The sequence below is a fragment of the Solea solea genome, chromosome 12, assembly GCF_958295425.1.
Source record: "Solea solea chromosome 12, fSolSol10.1, whole genome shotgun sequence".
NCBI lineage: Eukaryota > Metazoa > Chordata > Actinopteri > Pleuronectiformes > Soleidae > Solea > Solea solea.
This window is the reverse complement of record NC_081145.1, coordinates 17,461,057-17,483,008: the sequence shown is the minus strand read 5'-3', so window position 1 is coordinate 17,483,008 and position 21,952 is coordinate 17,461,057. Positions and strand designations below refer to the sequence as shown.

At 38.5% G+C, this 21,952-nt stretch overlaps 1 protein-coding gene across 4 annotated transcripts; it reads left to right on the top strand.

Annotated features, from left to right (window-relative positions):
* The first annotated feature begins 162 nt into the window (after positions 1–162).
* Positions 163–21,892, top strand: ptdss2 (phosphatidylserine synthase 2). Of its 4 annotated transcripts, none has more exons than XM_058645534.1 (13): positions 163–186; positions 2,635–2,960; positions 8,202–8,303; positions 9,856–9,938; positions 10,801–10,868; positions 11,476–11,610; positions 12,807–12,857; positions 14,551–14,664; positions 15,265–15,383; positions 15,607–15,721; positions 16,152–16,297; positions 16,874–17,059; positions 18,477–21,892. In XM_058645534.1, the coding sequence occupies exons 1-13, from the start codon at positions 178–180 to the stop codon at positions 18,628–18,630; spliced, it is 1,608 nt and encodes a 535-aa protein (XP_058501517.1). In that variant the 5' UTR covers positions 163–177; the 3' UTR covers positions 18,631–21,892. The 4 variants fall into 4 exon arrangements, with proteins under 4 accessions (XP_058501517.1, XP_058501520.1, XP_058501518.1 ...); XM_058645537.1 differs by lacking the exon at positions 163–186 and adding an exon at positions 1,879–2,113 and having other exon boundaries at positions 2,725–2,960; XM_058645535.1 differs by lacking the exon at positions 163–186 and adding an exon at positions 1,880–2,113.
* Positions 21,893–21,952: the final 60 nt, after the last annotated feature.

Genomic DNA, 21,952 nt, shown 5'->3' with positions numbered 1-21,952 from the left:
GTTTGCCTCATCCACGCCTGTGGAGAGTGTTGCCTTTGGCTGCGGACACACACACACACACATGCACACACCAGTAGCACTTGGTTATCATTCCCTTCCTTTGCTTTTTGACAAAATAAATTAAAAGGGGACAGTTCATCACGAATGGCAACACATGTCAAATTAGGAAAAAACATTATGAAGACGGTAAGTCATTATATTCTTTCTACATATGTATTTTAGGCAGTGGCTGAAAAACATAATGAATCCTGTAGTAGCAGCAAAAACTAATGTTAGATTTGCATATTTACAAATGTAAATACAACCGATGTTTCCCTGCTTGTTGACATATGGATGCATTAACAAGACTAAATGAATGCAACCAGGATGCTGTTTTCAGTAATTAGTACTGACTGACCACAGGACATGATCTCCCAATGTGAAACTTAGCTTTGCACGACCGTAAGATAAATTTAGTGCCATAAAAAGGACAATTTCTATGGTTGAGTATGATATCAATACAGATGAGCTCTCCTTTGTACTTTTGTCCTGGGGCCTGTAACTTTGATTGAACGAGATTAAATATGGTTTTGCCATGTGCTGTCAGCTGAGTGTGTGGGGACTTAACTGGGACTGCTTCTACAAAAATTACTTTAACCTCACTAACGAATAACATGGTGGTATAACATAGCTTAACTCAAAACTTTATTTTTCCTTTTATGATCGCATTGTTTTTCCTTTGATGATCAAACATTGCTTTTTCCTTTTATGATCATCCTTTTTCTTTTATGATCAAACATTTCTTTTTTCCTGTAAACTATTATTAGCGAATGCCCTTAATCTCATTAACATCACCATTCATTTGCATATTCATTAACATGATTACAGCCATACAACAAAGGGTTAAACTGAGTGGCGAGTATGACAATTGACTGGATCTTTGTGAAAATAAACTTAAAGGTAATATATGAACAAATTGTTCAAAAAACACTTAGCTGCTACGATTCTTGTCATACAACAGAGAGTGGATTTAACTCTTTAAACCTAGATTGCATAATCTGCAACAAAAAGCATTCATAATGGTTAAAACAATATAAGGATGTGGACTTTAGACAACAGACATGTATATGTATATATTCACTGTACATACTGTATATACACTGTATATATTCCAGTAACTGTCTGTCACTTTTTTTCTATATTGCACTTTCAGTAGTTTATTATTTATTAAATTTCTCCACTGCAGTAAATAATAATAATAATAACTAATAAAGGACTCTCTTATCTTGTCTTATCTTATCTTTAATAACTGTAGGTGACTGAAATTGCTTGCATTAAATTCTTTTTCACTTCTGAATGTGACTCTATACATATGTGCAATATTTTTCATTGAGTTTATGAAATTAAATATATACCCAAATGTTGGTTAAATCAACTGCTGCATATAGCATTAGGGTATTTTCTATGTGAAATTTTCATCAGTTTGTCATCATTCTGTCTTCTGACGTCAGATGTGTCAATATGCGGAAGTGACGACACAAAAATGTCTGAAAACATGTTTTTAGGACACTTATGATTACCATGTTTTTTATCGCACACCCCAATAAATACCCCACTCTTGTAGGATTATATGTAGTCTGTTTGCTATTACGTTGGGCTTTTTAAAACTTAACTTCCAGTTGTTGTTATAAACAAAGCGTTTAAACGGATCATCTTGACTGAGCTGAACCCGCCAGATAGGTCATGTTGTCGGATTAGCAAAGCACCGTATAGCATAGCACAGTAGCTGGTGCAAAACGTCCGGCATTATTTCACAATATTTCCACTTGAACGTAAGACTGCCGGGGTGCGCTTTAATTTGAAAGAACCAGACCGGATATGGTATTTGATGGCGTATTATCGTGACTGTTGGCGACGCGTGTCCATGTGAAATGTGTCTGGGGTGTACGGAGCAGGCTGTACTGTGTGGAGTTGTTTTGTTACGACGGGAGAGACACGCTGTACACAGTGCAGTCGCTAAATTATATTGCTTCATAATTAATTAGCAAACGAATTCCTCAGCGTTGTTGCACCGATGTAGCGTTAGCAGCAGCTCCTGAACTCATCACTCATTAATCCAATATAAAACCAGCTGGTAAGTAATGCTAGCTTAATTTCAACTACGCCAAGACACTCTTCTGTCACACTAACGGCCAAAGTGGGTTTCGGAGTTTTGGTGACCTTTATGGAAGTTAATGTTTAGCAAGCTCTCACACTGTGTTAAAGTAGCAGCGTTAGCATGGTGAAGTAGTCACAGAAGCCCTTGTGGCTCATGAGGTTAGCCAGGTTGTCTCAATTTCTCGCAGTTGAGTCACTGTGTGCGCGCCGAACACCTGACACCTATGTGTTTATTTTAATGTGGTAACGTGGTCGCCATAGCTGGTACATAACAGTGTGCAGCTTTTTTGGTTTTGTAGAAATGCGTTGTTGTGAGTAGGCGGTGTCAGGGAAGGAGTATCACTCTGTATGTGCATGTCTGTCTGTGTTTTGTACTGTGTCTATGCAGAACACTGCTTGCTGGGTGGTGCTCGGTAGTAATAAAACAGCACGACGTGATTTTCAGGTTATTATCTCCGCCCTCGTCTTCATTACGTTCATTTCCTCCGACCACCTCAGGATGCTGACAGTCACTTGGGTGGGGCTGCCGCGGATGACGATCCTCGGGAGCAGAGCTCAGGGATAAATGAGATTATTTTGAATACCCAGGGCGGTGAAGACATGACCAAGCCCGAAGCGAAGAGAAGCGGCGTGGCCGCAGTGAACGTCGCCGGGAAGTGCGCCACAGCCGCAGAGCAGGTCAACAACGGCTTGGCTGATCCGGACTGTCCGGGTCAGAGCGTACCGTCCAAAGCCAAGGTGATGAAGCAGACCTCCAAAGAGAGCCTGCAACGCAGGAATACCGAGTGTGAGGTCTATGACGACGGGACCAACACCTTTTTCTGGTGAGTACTCCTTTTGCAATGTCCACAGTTTTAATGTCAAATGCTGAGCACTCATCCTCTGAAGTGATAGGATTGTTTCTCACTCCACGCAAGAAGATTTAGTGTCCCTGCAGAAGCATGCGCATGTGTGTACAGGTCTCAAGGTGAAATGAAACACAGGCCCAGAGACATCCTGAAACATAGTATCTCCATCTTGGCACCAGGATGAACAGAGTGAGAGGGCTTAACTTTTTTTTTATATATATATATATATATATATATATATATATATATATATATATATATATATATATATACATTTATTTAACACAGAGCAGTGTCAGAAATAAATAAATAACATTCTACTGCTGTTAAATACTTATCAATACGAGTATAGGGTTCTGACAATGTGACTAGATAGTAAATTGATATACGAGTCATAAAGTGGAAAAAACACTGCACACCGAAATGATTGAATACAACCAAGTAAAGTCATTCCAGTGTGTGTTGTTTTTCTCACTTTTTTAGCATTTATGAATGACTGTCACATCCACTAAGATCTAATGTGGATCTTTCTCAGTTGAGACTTTTTTACAGACAAGTCAACCTCTCCCCTGCTCTGTTCAATTACAACAGCATGGTCCATTAGTCATACAGACCTCATCCAATAATTTTGTGGTTCTCAATATTTTTCTATAGATGCATAGAGCTTAAACAGAGGGTTCATACAAAAAATCCAATTGAGGTCTTTATCTCATGTCAAATCTATAGTGATATACAGAGGATAGCTGAGGGATCACCAGGAGTTATTCCATAACATGTTCATTTCAGAGTTTCATGAATATTAACACAATGTTCAAAAAATCACAAAAAAGCATTTCTGTGCATTTCCACCCATTGCTGAGATAAGCAGTAGGTGGTGCAAATTTACAAAAAAAAGGTATGAATAAATGACATGCGTGCGCACACACACAGGGAGTTGACCTGTATGTTCCATGTGTATTCAGGTGAGGGCATGAGGTTAATCTGGAAGAGCAACATTCTCTTCTGCAGTCTTTAATTTGTTGCTGCCGTGGCCCTGCGTTCAACCTGTTGCTCCAGGAATATTTAAGCCTGATTAAGTGTGCATGGGTAATGTGTGTCTTACCTCACTGTGCTTAAAGCAGATGGCATTAAAAATCGACTAAGCTATCCAATGACTGAAAGTTGAAGAGCCTGGTTCATTCGGAGAGAAGCCTTGATAATGAGTTTTTTCATTACTTTGTAAGAGCTTTGGAATCCAGCCTTGTTTCCTGTTATTGTAATGCTGAAGGTCAAGATACTTTTGTCAATTGAAATTACTGAAGTAGAAGCATCCTGAAGTATAGAGGCAAAACTGCATAATACAAAAATGTATTGTACTCAGTATACACCAAAATCTGCATGTAAACACAAGTTCTTTAAACTCAGGAAACCCCAGTTGTTTGACAATAAGATCCTTGTTTTCCTGTGTAATGTTTAATGTCACAAATAAAATATGTTGCTTTTGTCTTTTCAAACTCACTGCCAATTTAACAATAACTGAGCAGAGATAGTTGTAGAATCACAAGGTCAACAGCCAATTTTTGTTGCCTCCATGATCTGTGCCATACTGTTGCACCAAGACTAGAGCTGATAAAAACCCCATGACTATTGCAGAGTTGGACTCAGAAATGGCAATTGTCTCTTTTCACACGCACAAAAGCCAGAAGATAGTTGGTGTTTGGTGTAATGATGATCATATATTTAAATAGGTGCATGTTAAACAGTATTTTTTTTCTAAACATAATTGCAATGTGCACAATTTTAGGAGCTGTATTGTTTATTTCTGTTCCTTGTGTCTCTCTTACTCTCAGACCCACTTATTGTATTTATTAACTGGTTATTGTCAACATGTTCCTCATTGTGTTTGAACAATCAACAAGATGTGTACCACCATGTTTCCTTGCTAACCACAAAGTGTTTTGTAATGAATGCCTCAGGTCAAACACATCTGTTTAATTTCTTTCAGACATGAAATTACTAACCTCTTAATCACAAAAAAGCAAGCCATACCTTGGTAAATATGTAACTTTAGGCTGACCACATTAGGGGTGAAGGACATCTAATAGTGTATAATGTTCACAGGAAATTTAAAGTTTGCAGCATGGATAATTAAAAAGTAATGAAGTACAGAACTTTGCAATTCGTTAGCAACTTGTTTATTTGGACCATTTTTTTTAAAGCCCCTAACTCTAATTAAGTAAATCACATTCAAGCTGAATATTATACATAATAACTGTGGGGTACTGAACCACCTCATTATTTCAGTCCTACTGTCAAGCTATCGCTAAAATACATATACTCCAGTTGGTCAAGGACTGACATGAACCAGTAGCTTGTTTTATCTGGACGCCCAGCATCAATCTCAGTGGTAAATTTTAGTCTAATCCTGTCCTGGGTTTCAGTTGCACCAAGCTGGTATTTCCACTGTGTCTTTTCACTCCCACTGGTGTTGTATGGTTGTCAGGCAACAGAGACACCAGGTCCTCCCCTGTGTCCCCTGCCAAACAGGTTGGATGAGGAGGTGCAACTGGGAAAGGATGCTAATAACACCTTATGTGACATCTCGTCTCTCTCAAACCATGAGCCACAACACAGGCCGAAGGGTTGACTTTGTCTGTGTTTTTAGATACAGTCTCACATATTATGTTTAAGGTCCCATTGACCTTGATTGCTGTCCCATAACTAAAGTCATCTGCTTTTCTTTATTTTCTTTAATGAGAGTAAACATGAACTGTGTTGCTGAAACAACACCAGCACTGCATTGTCAATCTCTGAAGGGTTGCTAGCTGTTTCAGGTATTCCTCATTGACATTGCTTTATGTTTATACATTGCTTTGATGGTTAGGTGTGTTGATAGGAACAAACATTATTTTTCCATATTTATTGTTAAATGAATTGTTTGGCCAACTTAAAGTCCAATTTCTTTTTATCTTTAGCTTTACAGTATGCATGTATGGTAATGATATTTGCCTTATCTTAACCAGAGTTTGAACCTGATAATCAGTATTACTCAATTTCTAGCTTTTAGCTTATCCCAGTTGTGTCAGCATTAATTGATTAACAAGAAACTGCAGGACAGAGTTTTAGGTTTAAAACATGTGACTTACTTAACACAAAAGAGTTTATTCAACAAGGTTAATATGTTCAGCACATGACATGTTGGAAAGAAGTATTTTTTCACCAAAAATTTAGGAAGTTGGGCAACTGTTTAAACTTTAAAACTTGCAAGTGAAACCACTTAAGTTTCTTCACAGCAGCATAGCTTGTATCACTTATTGTGGCACCTTGGTATATTGTGAGGTTAGTTGACACTGTTTGTATTAGCTTCACCTAATCACAGTTCTGTTTGGTGTCAGTCAGTGTGTTGTGAGGTCAGTGAAGAGTTTTTTGCAGCCTGTATACCCTGAACAAACAGGGAACAGGTCAGACCTGGAATAGGTCAGACTTTAAAAGTGATGGGATTGTCCTTGACTGTTGATTTATGTCAACTCTGTTCTTTTCATCCCTTTAAACCTTGTATAAAACTTAACACTGACTCTCCCAATGCTCATTTTTCACTCGTCATAAAGTCCAGTAACTACCACTATCATTGAGGGCTGGATTCAAAAAACTGATTCTGCTCAGAAGGACAGTCTAGTCACTGTTATCTTTTTCTGATTAGCTAATTTGGAACTTGAACAGGCATTTCAACTTTGAGTTATCGCCTATGACTGCACTGTGTGGTCCGATTTAAGTACAAAAGTGAACTCATGTAACTACTTGGGGGTCAGTATTAAATGTAGATATTAATATCCCAGATTTTGATCTAAATTTTGTACACATCTTTTTCAAAACCAAGCATATTGGGATGGAAAATTAAACATTTCAAAATGAATCAATATCAAATTCACATTTTGAATCTGAATGAAATGGATTCATGAAATCAGTAGTGATACTCATATGTCTTGTGTCTGCAATGGTAATGATACAAGCTTTAGTTTCTGAGTTAAATGACTATGCAGTGACACTGAGGTTGAGCAGATAAATACCCAGTGCTGATGGTCACCATGATGTGGTTTCCACGCCGCCCTCCATGCCACACAGACTCTAATTAGTTTCTGCTACAGTGAAAAATCTATACATTTTTCACTGACTAATTGATCTGCTCTGCTCCCTTTCAGGGACAGTGCAGCTGGAACATTAACAAACCTTATCAGAACAGCCTGAAATTATTGTTTTACTTTACTAGAAAACATGATGTCAATAAAGTGGGCATCTACAGACTCGAGTTAATACAGTGTTTTTTTCCATACCGGCTCTGATCAGTAGGAAGGAAAACATGACACCCAGCTGAATGCTGCAGTTTTTTCTTCTTCTTTATTTTGGCTGTCTAGATAGTGCTGTTTAAGCAGCTATCAGTTGCTGCTGCTGTGTTTTGAGAGAGGGACTGAAGTGAAGGATACAAAAGACATTGTCACTGGTCTCCACTGTGCTTTTGTCTGGTGTGTTGTGTTTCCCACTTCTGATGTGTTGGTTTTTGGTGACATTGAACACGACGCATCAAGGACAAACTCCTATCGGCAAAGGGGATTGTAACAATTTTTGCTATTTGAGTGCCTTATCTTTTACCCACTTTCTGACTGAGAAATCCTGAGGCCATTTATTTATATTTGAGCTTTTGAGTTGCAGACTATCAGCAAGTTGTTCTACAACTTGTCCCTGAATTGAGATAAAGCCCACAGATAGCATGGGTTTATCTGAACAATAGTGGGAAACTGTTGTATGACAAAGGCCAAGGCTCGTCACCTACAACTGAGTGATCTGGGTGGAACGGTATGAGCCTATGACAAACATCACAACCTTCAACCTTGAAGCACAACTTGCAAACCAATGTATATAAATCTTCTCATTAAACTCATTTCAGAGTTGGGCAGGTCATCAAAAACATGGCATCACAAACTAGTTCTGACTTCTCTCCTGATCTCCTGGTGTCACCAGAGTTTAGGACGATGTTGAACTGAGAACTGACTTCCTTTTTAATCCTTTTTTTTCTGTTTGTTTTTACTTGAACCTTTTGTTTCTATTTAAGTAGCCCATTTTCCCAGCAGAAATATCTAAGTCATCTGCTCTACTTTCCTAGGGAAACTCACAATTATTTTCTTTATTGATTTTTTTCGCCCCAACTTTTCTTGTTTTAAAATATCTCCTCTTTCTTTTAAGGCGGGCTCATACTCTGACAGTGCTGTTCATACTGACTTGTGCTCTGGTCTACGTCACCCTATTGGAAGAGACCCCCCAGGACACGGCTTACAACACTAAAAGGTCAGTAGCCTACACTATATATTTCTTCTGTGTCCCTACAGAATCCAGCACACAGCCAAAACAAGGACCACTTTATCCATTATGTTGTGATTGATTATGATATAATCATTTTAGTTGCAGTTCTGCTTCAAAGAAAATCTTTTTGTGTCTTCACTTTCTATATTTTTATCTATAACAAGTGTTAGAACCACTTTATCATCTACTTCTGTCTGAGAAATCTGCTGGTGCCATTTTATTTGCCTTTTTGGTTTGTATCTGTTTGTCGATCTTTTGCAGGTCATGTCAAAGTAAGAATACAAGGTTACATCACTAAAGTAGCCAATAAGCACAGCCACTTTTAGTGATGTTTACCAGCATTTGGCATCAAGGCAAGTGAGCACACGGGTGAGGGGTGTGAGTCATCATTTCAAATTGAATCACTTCATTTTCATTTGAATTCACCTTAAGTCCATTTGGCAGTCTCTCAATGCCGTGTGTAGCTTGTCACGGAAAACTTAAATCCTGATGACAGTGAAACAGTTTTTTTTTTTTATCAAAAAAAGAGAAAATGTGCAAGACAGATTTCCTTGCTTGGTTATATCAGGAATGGCCAGAGGGGAAGTTAGTGGTGTTACTGATGACCTCTTAGTAATGTGAAGAACTGTAATGTGTTGCATTAAGTTATGAACTATCCCTATCCATATTCACTTATTGATGTAAATCTATTGTTAGAAATGCTGGTGTTTGTGGATGGTTGAAGCAGTATAAAAGCACTTTGTTTGTTCTTAGTATTAGCATTACTGTACAATGCTATGTGGTATTAACAGTTTAGGTGCAGCAATACTGGACAGGTGTGGTAAACAGAGAACTGAGTTTGGTTTAGTGACTGAATGAAATATGTTTATTTTAATCTGCTTTTATTTAGTTGGGCTGTATGTTTGGGGGGTTTTAATGTCACAAACAAGCTGCATAGTGCATACATTTGTGTGTGTGTGTGCTGTGGAATTGTGCTTAGTAGGATTTGCTGCAGTCAGCGCAGTCTGGCTCATTGGGATAAAGAGCATAGAGCTTCTTCCTGGCAGTAATACTCACACTCATTTTGGAAACATTGGACTAATCCCTTCCCACAGTCACACTAGTTCACACACATGCATGATATAACTGAACTTTTGATACACAGTTTTACTCTTTGAATTACACTTTTTTTTTACCCTCTCACACCCATACAGCTAAAAACACACACTCATCCTGACATACTCGTTGGCAAACACACATTTTCTGCACATGTAAGAGGTCAGGGAAGCATTCTCCTTGTCTCCTGGTTTTCTGGTCTCAGCACATGTCATTGGGTTTTATTATGCCCCATGTATAAAATGGAGAGGTAATGTAATTGTCCTTGGTCACCTGCTGAGACAAATGATGTCCCGTTATGTTCCTTGGTAAGTTTGGACAATCGACAATGCACATCTCTGAGAAAATGGATGGTTAGATGAATGTTTGAGCTTTGTGAGTGTTTTCAGTCCACAGAAAAAACTAAATAGTTAAATATATTTCTTTCTGTCTACTCTTTCAGGGGGATTATAGCCAGCATCCTGGTATTTCTCTGTTTCGGAGTAACACAAGCCAAAGATGGACCATTCACTAGACCACATCCAGGTAAGATGAGTGCTTTTATCACATAAACTAAAATGGTACAGTAAATGGACTGCTTCTTCTTAACCACTCAAAGTTGTTACAGTGCGTCTCCTCCATCCATCTCTCACACACATCTGTACAGGGGTGACTGTGAAGTGGTGTCTTCTGAGTTCTGATATTTTGTTTTTATTGAAAAAAATGTTGTTTTTTTACCTGCATTTCTTGTATAATTTCTCTTCTATAATAATATGATAATGTGGGGCATGACTACACACTATAAATTAATGATATGTACAGTTCACTTCTTAAAAGTAGTTTTCTCTGAAGACTCTATTCATATTCTATTCAAGGGCTATTCATGCAAGAGACTTACTGAAAAGTAGGAGGCTAGATAAAAGGGTGTGGAGGACATATGCAGACACGTTCTGAATATTGTCAGTTGTTAGAGGCGTGAAAGGACACACAATCATTTGGGCCACTGTTGTTGCATTACTTGAGTGAAAGACAAGAGGGTTCTGTTTTTGTATGTTTGTTGAGTGACTGCGTCATACACCCTCGCTGAACCAGCCTGGTAGGTTATTTTCAATGTTGTTCAGGTTGTTGTATTCCAAGCAGAAGCTCCACAGGTTTCTAACCTGGAAAAAGCTTGTACAACATTTACATCAGTAATATTTACTATATTATTGGAGACTTTATCATATTTTGATATTAATTTAGATGTAATGAATGAGGCATTTATGTGTAAACTTTACCGCTCAGAATAAAATTGTCATGAAGTACTAGAAAAAGACAATGAAGTCATATCAATTCGCTGAATTTCTTTTTATATTTTGACCCATTTGTTGACCGTGAATCATTACAACCACCTTCTTTCACTCTGCAGCTTACTGGAGGTTCTGGCTTTGTGTCTCTGTCGTCTATGAGCTCTTCCTCATCTTCATCCTGTTCCAGGTGAGTCCACTGATGATGCTGATGCCATGATTGGTTGGAACCCTTAACTATTATAAGGACATGTATACATCAAAATAAGCACCATGCGAAAGTGGAGTTTCAAAGAAAAACATATGAATCTGTGAGTCTGCTACAAGGTATGCATGTCTTTGTCAGGTGTTGTTGTGGTGATGCAGTTCTGCAAAGCACCACAGCTCTGCTTTTCTGCTATGATATGCCCCTACGCCATTAAAATGGCTGTCACTGAGCCTGCACCAAAAGCTTGAGCATTACACAACTGCGAAATCTCACCATTTGAATAGTTAAGCCATCTGTTCTCATGAATTGTGTACGGAGTTTTTTTTAAATGCAATTTGCCAAAAACATTAGAGAATTATCTTGTGCTACTAACTGCACAATTATGTGATGAAATGAATGTAGAGTGTTTTCATGAAAGTAGTTGGAACTGATTGTACCAACACTGAAAAGGTCATAGTTGGTCCATAGTTAAATCTTATTATTTATTTATTTTTACTGTTTTGTTAAATCATGGTTGAATCATATGAAACCACTTTTCAGGAAGAATGAAATGCTGACGGTCTCTACTTCTCTAAACTCTGTTATCTAGACGGTGCATGATGGACGACATTTCATGAAGTACATTGACCCCAAATTGGGGGTGCCTCTCCCAGAGCGCGGCTATGGAGGAAACTGCCTCATCTATGACCCCGGCAACACCACTGACCCCTTCCACAACATCTGGGTAAGAGACTTTATTTTTTAAATTTCATTCACACTGTTTCACAATATTCTGCGGAAAATTACCGGGTAAGAACGATGTTTCCTAACTTAAAAAAAAACTTTGACCTGGACTAGCTATTTACCGTTTACAAATAGCACTGATATGGAAATGACCCAGATTTCAGATCCGTGATAAAGAAGCACACAATGTGCACACATTCTTCTGCACCACTAAAAAGTGTGAGAATCCTTCTCATCCTCCTCTAATCTCTCACTCTTTTTTTTTCTTAGTTTTTACTGTGTCTCCTTTACATTTCTTCTATCCTTTCTCTCATGAATTCTTACCCCAGCACACAGTTTGTGTGCCTGCTTGTAGACTGGCTCCAGAGAGTTGTGTCTGATGCAAATTATAGGCCTTCTTTCCTCCCTGGAGAGACTAGTGTCTTCTGCTGCTGCTTCTGCTGCTGCCATGACCCGGTCTTTACTGTTGGCCTAGTTCCAGCCTCAGTGTGGGTCAAACCAGCACATTTGCCACTAAATTGCAGCCAGTCCGTGTGAAAATACCTTTTGAAAATATGACCAGATGTTTAGAAACAGATCATATGAAAATAAAACAGATTTATTTACCCCTGTTAAAGAACATAATAAACTTCAATGTGCTAGGTTGCTAACAGGAAAAACAACTGTATAAAAATATGATCAACTATAATCAAACTGCTTTTAAATTTTATTTTTGTGATTTTATGATGTGATTTCCTGTCAAGTTGTGTCCTGTTCATTGACCCAGTACAAATTGTGCTCATTTCCTTATGGGACTTTATGTGACTCACTTCAGATAATTACAATTTCCATCATTGTATTATTGTATTCAGATAGTAATAAAAAATGCAAAATTATCCCACAATACAAGGGATGTAGTTTTGTTTGATTTCTGCGTAAAGAATTACTAAAATCAATTTAGTGATTGGCAGAAAACTGATTGATTGATTGATTGATAAACACATTGTTCCAGGCTAAGTTAATTACAGACTATCATGTCATGCTGCATATGACATCTATCACTTGCAGTGTCACCTTGTGCAGGCTCAAGTGTTGCTTGAGCCTTGCTTGAGGAAGAACAAACACTGAATTTATTTTAGGATATAAAGAGCAGTAGTTTAACAACGATTACTCGTTGTTGAGAACAAGTGAATATAAAGTGTTGGTTTGTTTGAACAGGACAAGATGGACGGATTTGTTCCAGCTCACTTCCTGGGATGGTATATCAAGGTAAGTGTGGAGAAGATTGCAGTGCACACTGAAGGAACTTGAGCTTTTCATTTGTTTTATCATTAAATCACCTGAGCAAGTGACGTATATTGATAGCGTGAGTCCATATCTAAAATAGATACCAAATAAAATGATAATCACAAGAAATTGTCTTGACACTTGCATAGTCCATACTCAAAAGTCAGTGTCAGATCATTTGGGGATGTTAAAATGGAGCCGAAGTTTCTGCACATGTATTATTACAATATTGGAATATTGTTTATTTATTTTCACACAAAGATGGGGAAGAGTTGAATGTGTCTCAATTAGGGATGCACCGATATGACTATTTCCACCGATACCGATATCCGATATTAATATTGCTGCTATGGCCGATAACCGATATTTACCGATATCGATATATGTTTTTAAAAAAAAGTTTCTGAGATGATAAAAGTTTGTACAGAATGAAAATCATGCAAGCTGAATTTTTGAATGTCTTTCTTTATTTTCAAAACATGTTTTACATCCAAATAACAAGCTCACATAAGACACAAGTAACCAACTACAAGTAAAGGTTTTTAGAAACCTTTACCACTTGTAGCAAGTGTGTAACTAAATTAAAGTACAGTTTAACTCCCTCAACTCCTGTGAGAAAGTTTGGATCATAAATTACAAACATGAACATAAATAAAAATAATACCCTGCCAAAGTTACTGTAACCGAGATAAGGGCGTCTATACTGGGTACGTAAATAAAGTCAACAACCCTTCCTCCCGGCAACAACAACCGCGCCACTTCCCTTCACAATAAAACTACACAACAGATATGAGAAACAATACCTGACAAGCTCTACTAAGAGCTGCCATAATTAAAAAAAACATGTTAAAATACTTTATCAAACTTGCCAGTATTCATGGCAACCAGATATTTATTCAATTGCAAAACATCGGAAAAGTAGCGCCGACTTGGCAGGTTGTTGCGGGGTTCAATATGCGCTATCAACCGTCGGAACCCTCGGCTGGTCGTCAAGAGCAATCATTTCCATTACCTTGATCGTTATTGCCCTGGCCACTGTCTTCCTTTGGTCGAGTCCCAGCTGCGCTGCTTTCTTTTTGTCTGCTGCCTAATGTTACTAGCGTTAGCTTCCTGTCGTTGTTTGTGTACTTCTGGGTGGCGGTTTTTCAAATGACATGATCAAATTTGTGGTATTGAATGACTTGACGCGGAACCCTCCTCGCATTACCTCGACTTTGCAAGTGTTGCATAATGCTTTTCGCGTATCTTCTATGGACACCCTGAAAAATCGCCCACACCGCTGACATTCTCTCTCCTCCACACACACACACACACACACACCTTGTGCTGCGCTTGCATCACTGACGCTGTCCCCTTCCCGACACACATACACAAACAGCAATTAGACGGGTATAAACATCGGTTGTTAAAATCGGCGCAGTTTTACTCATTGCACCGATGCCGATATGTAAAAAAATGACGAACATCGGCCGATACCAATATTAATGCCGATATATCGTGCATCCCTAGTCTCAATTTCAACTCACTGATCAGTAAAAATCTGTCCTTTAAAACTCTTGTTACCGTCTGATAATTAGCATCTTAACCATTCTGCATTTTCCAGCACTGTAAAACATTGTCTCTTTATTCTCATCCTCTTCTTCACCCTCCGTTTCTGCTCTGTTTTGTTCCTCAGACTCTGGTGATCCGGGATTGGTGGATGTGTATGATAATCAGTGTCATGTTCGAGTTCTTGGAGTACAGCCTGGAGCATCAGTTACCTAACTTCTCAGAGTGCTGGTGGGACCATGTACGTAATATACTCCTGATCTTCTTTGCTGAGATGCTCCTGTAACTCATACTTTCACGTTGTCTTAGTTAAGACAGTGTTACAGTTCCTTTGTATACATGCAGTAGTAGCATCTGGGTGTGTTAGTCTGACTTCGACAGATTCCTTTTAGTACAAGTTCAGTCGGACTAACACAATAATTATATATTTTCTTAAAGTGATGCACACACACTGACTGGCTAAGTTTGGCATGTTCTCAGTCTTGTGTAAAATGGCGATTCATTTGAGCCCATTATGGGAAAATGCACCAAGAGGATGGAAACATGTTCACATGATGATGTTGACCAGCTTTACCTGTTGGGGGGGAAAACAGTAGACTGTAAAAGCGCAGTAATTTGTCGTCATTGTCATTGGTAAGTAAGGGCTGTTACTTAAGTTATTACACAAACAGCTGCATATTGACAGTACATATGGACTAGATTACAAGTGTATAGGCTGCTCATACAGTGTAAGTATAATAATATCTTCCTTATGTCATGTCAGTTTTATGCGATAATATATTTGCATCAGTGCATCATGGTTGTGTATTCTGTGTTTTACTTATTTTTTTTGTTTCTCCAGTGGATCATGGATGTGCTGGTGTGTAATGGTCTGGGGATTTACTGTGGTATGAAGACACTGGCCTGGTTGTCAATGAAGCCCTACCAGTGGCAGGGCCTGTGGAACATTCCTACATACAAGTACGATTCTCCTCACTAAACACTTAATTACCCAGCGTTTGGTATCTTTCATAAAATTGAAGCCATGCATTTTATGCAAATTATACTGTTAAAGTTTTTTGAATAAATACATTTTAATTTCCATGTATTTTCTATACTGTGTGACAAATACAAGTTGTATACTGAGGTATAATTACGGAAACGTGTGTGTTCTTTGACTCTATATTTTCCATGTGCCTCGCAGGGGGAAGATAAAGCGCATAGCATTCCAGTTTACCCCCTACAGTTGGGTGAAGTTTGAGTGGAAGCCTGCTTCTAACCTTCGTCGTTGGCTCACTGTGTTGGGCATAATCTTTGTGGTAAGAAACACCCTGTATTTTATTGACATATTTGCCACAATATTAGTATGTATCCTCATCCTGTTGGTACTCAATAAAGACTGATTCACTCACAATGAGTCCACGCATTGCTCAAAATTCTTTATCCAAATTTTCCTTTGTTAGAGAGTGAGAAGCCGAAACAAACAAAACAAAACCATCACAACACCTCTCCCCTGTTTTATATCCCCTGCATAATTAATTCCGGGCATATACAAGTTCATTGACAAATTAAAAATGACAACTACAAGTTGTCATAGGGCAAACCAATACATCATTACTCAAACTATCAATAATAGTGTTTTTTTTACTCAACAACTTTATTTTTCCATATTATACCATAGGTGAATACATGATTTATCAATAACCCACAAATGTGTGTTTGTTATTTTTTTCTTCTGTCCTCCTTCAGTTCCTCCTGGCAGAACTTAACACCTTCTACCTGAAGTTTGTGTTGTGGATGCCTCCTGAACACTACCTGGTGCTGCTCCGCCTGGTCTTCTTTGTTAATGTGGGAGGCGTGGCCATGAGGGAGATCTATGACTTCATTGGCGACCCGTGAGTAGTTGGTCATGCATGTAAATTGACTGAAGGAGGATGTGGGGTTTTAGCTGGGCCTCGAGGCTGATCACATATACACGTCGAATGAGTAACACTCCGCATCTGGGACAGTGATTCATGCAATATTTTGCATGAAGAATCTTCCCTCTACATAAGGCACCATGGTACTGCAGGTTTACAGTCATACAAACCAGGCTTGACCAGAGTGTTTGCAGCTGACTTTGGTTCTGTCACATTTTGTTTTAATCTGTTATTTCACACTCAAGAATACAAGAAAATTGAGTGAAAAAGAAGTTATCACAATGCAATTACCAGCATGTCATCAGTGGCACCTTAATGATCTTACTGTAGTGTAAGGACATGGATGGAAACTGATGTATGAATACAGTTCCATTAGTTCCTTGTTGGCTCTTTATTGAGTATAAACATGTTGTTGCTTACAGACTTGGTGTCTTGTTTGAATAAGTAGAGCCTTTATTTCTCACATCATTAAATGAGAGAGAGAAAAAAAGAAGCATCATTCCAGTTATATCACTCTTGCATAACAATGCCTTATGTAACTTTTCCCATCAGGAAATTCCACAAGAAGCTTGGCCAGCAGGCTTGGCTGGTGGTAGCCATCACAGTGACGGAGTTCCTCATCGTGGTCAAGTACGACCCAAACACCATCATGTTGCCTATCCCCTTCTTCATTATGCAGTGCTGGTTTTTAGGGATCCTCCTCATCGTCACCTGGACTCTGTGGCGCTTTTTTATCCGGTAAGATATAGAGTGGGTTGCTGGGTACAGGTACAGCTGAGCAGTGTTGTTTTGCTTCATGCATGTTAAGCTTCCTGTCTGTTTTCTTCCCCTCCCTCAAACCTCATACTCCTCAAAACATGCAGTAATGTCTCTGTTCAGTGAGGTAGGTGCTGTGAGTGAGGGAAGTGTTTGCTCGGTCCACACCCTTCCCTCAGCAGTGTTGTGCTTGTTTTTTCCTCTCACCACTGTTCTGAACCACATGTGTAATCAGAGGATCTTCTTGACACTTGAGCCTGATTTATATTCTGTTACTCAACACTTTCTAAGTGTGTGGTTACTATGGAGATGCCTGAATTTTTTTAGCTGAAGCATACATTGAAAAAGTTGCATGACTCTTTCAGTTTTGTCACTTATGAGAAGTGTGGAGGATAAATGATGTCACTCCACCTGGATCCCTCTCCTGAGCCCTGCACGACACTCACTATTTTCTGTTGTTGTGGATTCATCATCTTATTTATCATGATTTCCTTTTTTAATCTCGGCTGCACGGGAGTGAAGGGATTCAGATTAGATTAGATTTTATTGATCCCTCACCTGGGAAATCCACCTGTTAAAACACCATAAAGTTCTGAGGTAGATGAGTGACTAATTCAAAACAGAGAATATAATAAGCAAGAATATAAGATTTTAACTGCAGTGACCAGAACATAGTTGGTCAAACCTGGATGAAATCTGATTGTATTTGCACATACATTTCAGGAATTGGTTACAGATGAGTCTTCATTGCCTGAAAATGGTCATCCATGGCAGCCTATTAACTATAATTTTGTTTAATATACTATAATGTAATAATAATATAAGTAACAGTAAGTAATTTCATTTTCACTGATGGTCTCCCTCATCCAAGTTGTCCAGCTGCAGGAAACTAAAATCATCTGCTTCTGTGGGCAGAATGAAATCAGTGGAAATGGAGAAAAATTAGAGGTCGACTAATTTGGCCAATTATCTTTTTTCCTTCATCCAAGTATAATAAGAAAAGATACACAAAATAGCTAAATAAACATGTCTGTGTCTTAAATAAATATAAACTACATTAAGTACAGTGTGAAACAGGTCATTTAAAAAGTGTGTTTTATTGATCTTAGCTGTATTTATCAAGAAAAAAAAGTATGTAAACCTGCATCAATGATACTTAGCCATGTTAATTAAATAATAATCAGCTGGCAGATTATTTGAAAAAGGCAATTGGTTTCGTTCAGATACTTATTAGCAACAAGATTTGTTGTGTTGTGCTGGAAAACAAAGATAGCACAAAGTCTGCGATGACTGTAACACATTCGAGAAGTCAAATGTGGAACAGAAACTGACTTAGAAGAAGTTTTTCCTGTGGTTGATTTTCTATTAACTGCATCTTTTTTTTTTTTCACCCTCCCAGTGACATCACACTACGCTACAAAGAGACACGTCGACGCAAACAGGAAGTGCCTGCTGACTGGGACCGCCCTGTGGGCAACGGCAGCACCGCCGCCCCATCTGGGCGCAGCAAACTCAACGGCAGCTCCGAGACGGTGCGGCAGAGGAAGTCGTGAAGGCCCGGGCGGTGGATCGATCAGCAGCTGCTGAGGGGGAGCGAGAGCGAGAGAGAGAGAGGACACGGTTTAAAAAGGGGTGGGGCGGGAATCAGACGAATGAATGAAGGAGCATCGAGACAAAGGGACACACAGAGACGTGCAGACGGACTAGTATTCGCTGTGTACGCAGTTTTCTGTGCCTACATGAACCAAGTAGTCATTCAACAGAGGAGAGGGTGGAAGCAGGGGCAACTTTCATTTGTTGCGTTGTTCTAGTTATTGTCGTACTACAGGGATTTACCTCATACTATTTTTAAGAACATTAATGCAGTTAATACAGGTGACATGTTTATTTATACATGATAAATGATGCGGGTGGGAAAACAAAACAAAAAAGCTAAATCAAAGAGACAGAGTGGTGGAAGGAGTGTTTTTTTTTTTTTTTTTTAGATGAAGAGTGAAGTAGGTAAACTCAACCAGTAACTGCTAACTGACGGTAACTCTTTTCTCTCATCTGCACTGAGTAGTATAGAAATGCAGCCATGCGTCAGTGTAAATAGGCTTTGTTCTGTGTTGTGCGGATGAGAGGAAGGAGAGTATTTGGAGCAGTTTGTGTAGATGTAATGACTGATTCATTGTCCACTGCTATGCAGTCTTCAGCATCCATAGGTTATTTTTTGGCCACACATTGTTGCCGGGCGGCAGTAGAACTGAAGCTCGGTTATTCACGACACATTTCTGTTACGTATAGTGAAAAAAAATATTACACTTTAGATTATTTTGATTCGTGAGAGTCTTATACAGTTTGTAGAGCTTTTTCTCTTTAGTTTTGTCCCATTTTTTTTGGTGCATTGTGTACACGTTTTTGACAATGTCAGCTCTTTTTTTTTTATTATTTACTGTTCAGATTTTCTGATTCCTGGAGGCACTGCTGTGTAACTGCTGTGGATCGTCCCTCAGTCACAGGGAGGAGTGGTAAACCGGTCAAAGCCGTTCTCCCACTGTCACACTTTTCTCTTAAAAAGAACAAGTTGTAAAAAAAAAATGAAAACAAATCAAGATGTACCATTTCCTATTTAACTTCTGATGCTTATACATAGTATATGAGATATGGTTTGGGGTATTTTAAGTAGATGTTTTGTTATCACTGTTTCTATTTATTTAGGGTAAATCAATTTTGGACACTACTTTTTTTTTTTTGTGAAATGTGGTCCTGAGAAATCTGCAGCGCTCTTTAACAAACAGATCCATGACAATCACACTTGTCCTCTGATGGAGACACGTTGGCTCACATGCAGAAACAGAACTGCAGCTGAGGCTCGGCTGAACTCTTGTCCCGTTCGGTCTCATCAGGATGTCAATTTATTAATCAGATGTTTGATTGTTTTATTTTATTCCAGTTAACTCTGAATTTTTATGCTCGCTCATGCCCGATTTAGCTGAAACTCATGAGATCACACTTTACTTTGAGAGGGAGAAACGAGGACTCACTGCAGTGTGTCTTTGTATTGAGGTTTGGGAAGAAGACCAACCTTTCCACACCTTTGTGGTGGGAGGAGGGAGGTGATGCCATATTAAACATGCAATCAGCCAAAGCTTTGATTTCATTCTTGCTAAAGCCATAGATGCCACCCGGACTCACCCACGCCGCTCAGACTAATGTTAAACCTCATTTAGATTCCTTTTAATTTCATTTAAAGCAGAATTTCAAAGCCATTCTTGTCAGCCACAATAAAAGAGTGTAATGTTCCAGTCGGACATCAACACCTGGAGGTCAGACCGTCGAAAACTCCCCAGCTGCCTTGTTTCTTTAACACTGTCTTTTTCTTTTAATCAATTATTAATTGTAGAACTTAAACCTTTTAGTTATTTAATTCAGTACAAACTTAATCTGTAACTACGATTGATACTCGGTTAGTTGTTTCAGTAAGTGTTTATCAGTTGTGATCGTGAACTGTAGAACAGACGTCGATTTATAAATTGTTGGACCTACAATAACCATTTTTTATCTCTCTAGTTACGGAAGGTTTATCAAAACAGTTGATGTCGTCGTTAGTTGTAGTCGGCAATAAATATCATAGGATACGACAAACTAAACTTTACATAAAAAAGAAAACCTAACAAACAAACCCAGCGCTGTCACTGAACAAAACACCACTGCATTCCAATTTTTCTGAATGTTCAGTTTCCAGAAAAGCATATGATTTTTGCACTCTTCACGTCTCGTCACTGTCAAACAGGGATGCAACGATCAATCAAATTATTAATCGATTGGTAAATGAATCTGCAATAATTTTTGATTATTGATTGATTGTTTTTTGTTTTTTTTTTTTTAATGTGAATATTTTCTGGTTTCTTTGTCCATATGACAAATAAATAATTAAAACTGAATAAGTTTGGGAAACACTGATCGACATTTTATGGACCAAACGACTAATTGATTGTTGGAGAAAGTAATCAACAGTTGAATTGATTCTGAAAAAGGATATTTAGTTGCAGCACTACTTTTGTTGGAAACTCATTTTGTCCCAGTGACACAGCTGATGTTGACACCTGTGACCCTTAACGTTAAAGCTCCCCGTCGTTATCTTGGCCGGCGTATAAAGAGGATACTGTTGTCATTTTCTTGTGAATGTAGTCCGCAGAGTCTTCTGTTCAAATGAGAGAGGGTGCGTTGTTTATGCAAACACCATTTTCACTTGTATCCAGGCTGTATCTGTCCACATACTCCACCCTGCTTTTTGAAAACACAGATCGCTGGTGCAAAGTTAAAACCTTAGCAACCTCTCGCTGATGTATGAAGTTGTGTGCTTGTTTCTGTGATGTCCTGATTCAGTTGCGTGGGAACTTTTAGAATATCTGAGAAATTTAGCTTCTAATTTTTTCAATCCTTTATTAATGAAAGCATTTTAAAACATGGGCTAGGTACTCACTGTGCACTCGTGTTACATAACATATCTTGGATTGGAAAAAATAGTTTCACAGACTGAACTCATCAATGACATGTTGAATGAAATGGAAATTGGCCAAAAGAAAAAGATTATTCAGGACCTTTTCTGAGTGTGTGTGGAGATTCAGTGTAGTTTTACTTGCAGACACATGGGGGCGGTAGATTTTTTGTTCTTGTCTCTCTGTCAACGATCACTGGTAAACCTGAAGTAAAAGCCATTTCCAACAAGGTCTGTGTATATGTGAACATGTTAAAGATCATAAAACTGAGAAATGCTGCTGCACCACATAATTTTATAATGTTTTCAATAAAATCTAATTGAAACTTGTACTCACTGAGTCCGTCTGTATCCCTTTAGAAAAAGAAAAGACAACACTAAGTAACATGTAT